General features: G+C 37.8%; 1 protein-coding gene across 1 annotated transcript; it reads right to left on the bottom strand.

Annotated features, from left to right (window-relative positions):
- Positions 1-1,594: 1,594 nt before the first annotated feature.
- On the bottom strand, positions 1,595-3,466 carry LOC101298190 (ethylene-responsive transcription factor RAP2-1-like). Its single transcript, XM_004291037.1, has 2 exons — positions 3,256-3,466; positions 1,595-3,137 (listed from the first exon to the last, which is right to left on the bottom strand). Exon 2 carries the CDS (start codon positions 3,050-3,052, stop codon positions 2,573-2,575), a length of 480 nt encoding a protein of 159 aa, XP_004291085.1. The 5' UTR covers positions 3,053-3,137; positions 3,256-3,466; the 3' UTR covers positions 1,595-2,572.
- Between the last annotated feature and the right edge of the window lie 2,357 nt (positions 3,467-5,823).

Raw genomic sequence — 5,823 nt, 5'->3', positions numbered from 1 at the left:
TGACATTTCATTATACAAGAAAAGAGTCAATGCTTGCTGGCTATATATGATGCCCCCTTGTATTTGCGAAGAGGCTTTCTATAATTCTATACTAATAATCTGACTGGCACTTCAACATCTATGTATCTTGGATTACAAACAATTTCTTAATTGCAGGTTGCATATCTTTTTCTCATTTTTCCTTGTGACTAGTCTCCTGTCTATATTTTTGTCTTAATTTTTGTACAGCGGTTAAACTGCAGGTAGCATTTTATTCTTTTTGGTTCAGTACAGGAATATTAGGCAGCGAAAACGCTCACCTGTCCTCTGATTTATTAAGAAAATAAAAAAGATTATGAAGTATACTTATATAGTCTGGGGCAACATGAACCTTTACCCTTAAAAAGGAGACAAGAAAAGGAAGATAGAACCTAACTCCGGCCTCCAAGATCTGGCAGCACTTAAACACGTACGATTAGTTCGAGATAAGGATGCTTAATTTAGTGCTCAAAGTGTTAATTTAGTGCTCAAAGTGATAAGGATGCTTAATTTAGTGCTCAAAGTGTTAATTATTGTGAGCATTGTTCAAGTATAGACTTAATTTGGAGGAGTCTGTTGGGACCATAGCATTTAAATGCATCTGTAGGTCTTAGTTCTTAGCTTTTGTTTGTGGCGAAGCACTACTACTGCTTTTGCATGTTACATATAGAGCTGAAGTACAATCTCTACAAAAGATCTTTCATATCTTTTGGATTCGATTAATAGGGGAGCGAGGTTTAGGTATTTGTAGTCTTTTACTTCTGTGTATGAAGGTGACAACCTGGTTAGAGTAAGCTAGTAACACCCTGGCGCTCCGGTTGCATAGAATTTTTTGTCATGTTTGACAGCAGAAATTCCAAAGTGATTTCCTCCAATGTTTCTGAATAAAAGAAATGGAGCATCATCTGCCCGGTAGTTGTTGAGAAAAGAACATCATCTTCTTGATTCTGTTCCGATTCCCTCTATACAATGCTGTGTTTTGATTGTAAAGCAAGATGGATCAGCTTTTTATTTAGAAAATGTGGTTTTGTGAATCAAAAGCTGAATGTGTTATCTGTAAAGAGAATCTGCTATATGTTTACGCCACCGAAATGCCACTTTCCCACGAAGTCAAGTCATGTGTCGAGACATACCGGTTGAAAGAAGAAAGATAAAGTTTTATAACTAACCAATTAGTACCAATAGAGACTACAGGTTTGCAGAAGAAGATGGCGTTTCCAGTTTAACTAGGATAAACACCACTCAATCATGGGATGACTTGGCTAGGATACTATTTTCTCTGTCAAACCTTTTGACTGAGAAATGCCACCGTCATTATATAATTACTCAGATATATACCAATTTAAGCATATGTTAATTGCTTCGTAAACTTGGTGCTTTGAATCAAACACAACTTGAGAAAGAACAGAAAATGAAAGTCATAATACGTACTAATGTAAAATTCTATAATTTTCTATAGTGGGGGGAAAAATCTAAGCAGATTCATAAGAGCTGCAATTATTTAAACAGAACTACGATACGATAAGGGCCTGCAAGATCCATGAAGACCGTAGATTTATATAAGAAATACGAAAGTCAAAAATGTGATTACTACAAGACAGTTGGGCAGCCAGGCAGCCGCAGATTTTGGCTTACAAAGACAGAAGAGAAAGAACGAAAAGGAATCGATCAACATCCTTATACAAAATAAAAGCTCAGTTTTGGTCCCCAGACAGATCACAGGCCAAGCCTTAAGCTCTCTCATATTCCTCATAGTGTTCATACATAACACAGAAACTATAATAGTAATTAAGCACTAATTAAAATGGAAAATATATTAAAGAAAAGCCTCCACCGTCCATGACCAAGCTTTCACTACCGGCCAATACTATGAGTCCTATCATGAAACTATGTAAAATGGTGAGAGTGACATAACCTCTCTGATTGAGGACCATCTTCTTCGATTCCTAGCAACCTCATACTTCGCACCACAAGCAGCACGTCATCGTTGTTCCCGCTTCTTTGCTTGCCTCTACCTTCCTCCCTTATCTCCTTATCTACTTGCTCTTGTTTGGCTAACTTACTCATCAAAACCAAATTGAAATGATCTGCAACCAATACCGTGAGGTAGGCCACCGCTGTTCCTTTCCCCTTTTGTTCTTTTGCTCAAACTCGGGTCCAGAACCGATACCAACAGCAGAGAAAGAATGATCCATCCACCAAAACCATACAAAGCAATACTAAAAAGATTAATCGGAATGAACTCATTCATGATCCAATAACTAACTATGGCTAGCTCTTCAAGCTGTTACAGTTTCATGATGATCGAAAAACCTACACCAATCCAAAACAGAATCAACCCTAGCTTTTGATAATATCACCCTCTATGTATATCTATCTGTCTCTCACTTATTGCACAAGTAGGGTAGCTACATATTCATCATCGATCAACTGAGATATATAGAAATATATAGAAGAAGAAACCAATAATTAAGAAACGAACGACGAAAAGAGAATAATATTATAGACAGTTTGGTGATCAGTCTCATCATCATCGTGCCTAGGAACTGTTTCATCAGTTGTCATCGGAGTTTTCCGGGTCCGGGTACTCGTTCAAATCAGGCTTAACCTGAGAACCGACTTTCGACTGCGACGACGGCGACCGGAGAGCGGTTTGGAGAGCATCGACTTTGGTGCCAACCTCGGTGGCCTTCTTGCGTATGGAGGCGGACGACATGTCGTGCAGCTGGCCTTCTTGGAAAACCAACTCCGGGAAGTTGAGCCTCGCGGAAGGTCCTCGGAGGTAGAAAACGGCGGTGTCGTAGGCTCTGGCGGCGGCGACAGGAGTTGTGTAGGAACCAAGCCAAATCCTGGTGCGCTTGTTAGGCTCTCTAATCTCGGCCACCCACTTGCCCCACTTCCTCATCCTTATTCCTCTGTAGGGCTTTTCCTGGTTATTATGATCATCGTGCTCGTGTTGTCTCTTCTTGCGCTTCTCTAAGCTCGTCGTCGTCGATGAAGAAGACGACGACGAACAACTGTACTCTCCTTCCATCCCAAGAAAACGAAACCCCCTCAAACAGAGCTTGTCCAATATGGGATTGATTCCCTCAGCTTTTCTCTCTTGTATATGCTTCTAGCTTTGGAAACCAATACAAAAACAAAACTCAAATGAATGAAGGAAGATTATATATATTAATATGAGAGAGAGAGAGACAGAGAGAAGGGGGGAAGGGGGAGGGGATTTAGTTTTCGTACTTGGCTGCTAGTGTGTCGTATGGGCACGGCCGCCACGTTGATGTAGGGTGAAGATAAAGCCAAAAATGACCGACATATTCCATCATCTGCTCCCACCTTTTACCCTAAGCCTCTTCTTCTTCTTCGTTCTATTCTATCTCATATCTCTTTCTCTTTCCCTAATAGGCACTGCTGCTATGTCTTCTTTGCAGTTTTTGTGTTAGAGAGTAATGTGAAGAGGCGGTTTGGAGGTTAATATAATCTCCGATCGGCAGAGGACCCACATACGTAGCGGTTTTGTGGGCATGTGAGACCGCCGACGTGGATAGGTGGATGTTTACTCCTACTGCACGCAATCTCTACCACTCTTAGCTTTGGATAATTCGTCCGCCCTCTTTGCCACGATACACCAAATCCATCCCCTCAATGTTTTACGACATAAGAACATCTCCAGCAGCAATGTAACTAAAATTATTGTTAAATTTAATAATAATGATGAGATTTAATAATTATTATAAGAATTTGGTTCCAGCAGTTATTGTTAAATGTAACTTAAGTAATATTTTTAACAAATTATAAACTGACATATGGAGAAAAAAAGAAGGAAAAATATAAGTATTTCTTTAGCAATTCATGGCTCAATTGACAAATTTATTAATTTTGTTTAGCAATTCTTAAATTTAGCAACCAGTTAGGTAGACTGTTGGAGCTCCTATTCATTCAAAAAGTTGACAAATTTCAAAAAAAAATTGATTTAATAATACTGCTAGAGATGCTCTTATTTTAGACTTTTTATTTTTATTTTTTATGATAATATTAATATTTTTTAGGTCAACAAGTTAATCTATCGACGCATGTGAAGTGCTCTGATTATACAATATACACACAGTTTTTGATCACTTTGACAACTTGATGTTTGAACCTAGTTTAAGAAGTACACTTAACTACTAGCTAGGTTACTTGCCGCGATTATATTCATACGGTTAATTTGTGATGCTATTACGACGAAATGTATATCATTTTTTTTTTGCCTTCTACATCAAAATTTAGATTGATTTATCAACCAAACGAACTGAATGATGGTTTTGTTGCCCACTTTGAGAGCTATTAAAAAACGAAGAGGACCACAGACCCACCGAAGTCGGTGGTGGATGGCAAACCAGAGATGGCAAAAACGGCCATAGCTTTTAACGCCGTTCGGTTCAAGTTGCTTGATAAGCTCATTTTGGCACTATATTTGTTATACTGATTCCAGGTTTTCTGTATATTATAAATTGAGTTCATGTTTGATATTTATTTTATTTTTTGGAGAGGAGCTTGCTTGCCAATTGCACAGGCCACCTAGAACAAACAATGATTTAAAGACGTGTCAAGTGAACAGTGGCTTCTGCATAAATTATTGGCGGTAGTCAATCATTCATTTTGAATATTATTGACTTGAAACGCCACAGCAAAAACTTCTCTAGTCTGTACAAAACCCACCGAGCACCACCGTCAGTCCGTCACAGATTCAATACTCAACAAATTTTATTTTATAACTGAACCCAGCTTATTTCTGGGTTGGCAATGGAATCGTCTAAGTTAATAACGTTGGACTTTATAAACTATTTTGGTACTTATCATTCCCGAAAGACGGTCCTTTATATATGAAATTTCAACTACTTTATCATATTCTAAAATTTTATATTAAATATTGTAATTATATATCCCGAACATCAGTGCTCTATGTTGTTTATAGTCTATACTAAACGGTGTAATATGCTGTGGTAAAGTTGGTTAAAATGTTTAGTATGGAATCTTCATGTTTAGACATTAGTAGAAATAAAGACTTAAGCGACGGGAATAAATAGTCGCTTAAGTGTTAATTTTTGTCGCTTAACAATTTAAGCGACGAAACTGGCGTCGCTTAAGATTCGTCGCATATGACACGTCTCATAGGTACTTAAGCGACAAAAACATATAATCCGTCGCTTAAGAAACGAACCAAGCGACGGGATTATTTTTGTCGCCCCACACCTAAGCGACTAATAATTAACTTAAGCGACTAATAATTAACTTAAGCGACGAAATAATTTTGTCGCTTAAGATGTTCAGCGACGTCTGTTTTTTCTGTCGTTTTACGTTTAAGCGACGAAAATTGTCAGTTTAGCGACGATCCTTTTTTTGTCGCTATATCTAATGCGACGAATAATTAACTGAGGCGACCACAAATATTTGTCGCTTAAGTTGGTCAGCGACGTATGTTCTCTTGTCGTTTTATGGTTAAGCGACGAACCTGTTTGGTTTAGCGACGAGATTTTTTGTCGCTCCATTTAATGCGACGAACTTTTTCCGTCGCTATAGCCTTATGTGACAAAAGACGTTTTGGCCTGTCAACTTTTAGCGCCTAATTTTTACTCTTAAGCGACGAAAGATGCTTATTTTGTCGCTTAAGAGTAAAAATTAGGCGCTAAAAGTTACTCTTAAGCGACAAATAAGCATCTTTCGTCGCTTAGGTTTAGTTTTTTTGTAAAAAAAAAAAAATAAATTTTTTTATTTAATTTCCAGAGAGAGATATTATAATAACTTAAAATATATTCCTGTAAGTTA

The sequence above is a fragment of the Fragaria vesca genome, linkage group LG2, assembly GCF_000184155.1.
Source record: "Fragaria vesca subsp. vesca linkage group LG2, FraVesHawaii_1.0, whole genome shotgun sequence".
Classification (NCBI taxonomy): domain Eukaryota; kingdom Viridiplantae; phylum Streptophyta; class Magnoliopsida; order Rosales; family Rosaceae; genus Fragaria; species Fragaria vesca.
The sequence above is the reverse complement of the archived record's forward strand: the minus strand, read 5'-3'. Positions and strand labels throughout refer to the sequence as shown.

What these genes read in the sequence shown, in the direction of transcription:
- LOC101298190 (XM_004291037.1), bottom strand. Translation starts at nt 3,052, where the DNA reads ATGGAAGGAGAGTACAGTTGTTCGTCGTCGTCTTCTTCATCGACGACG.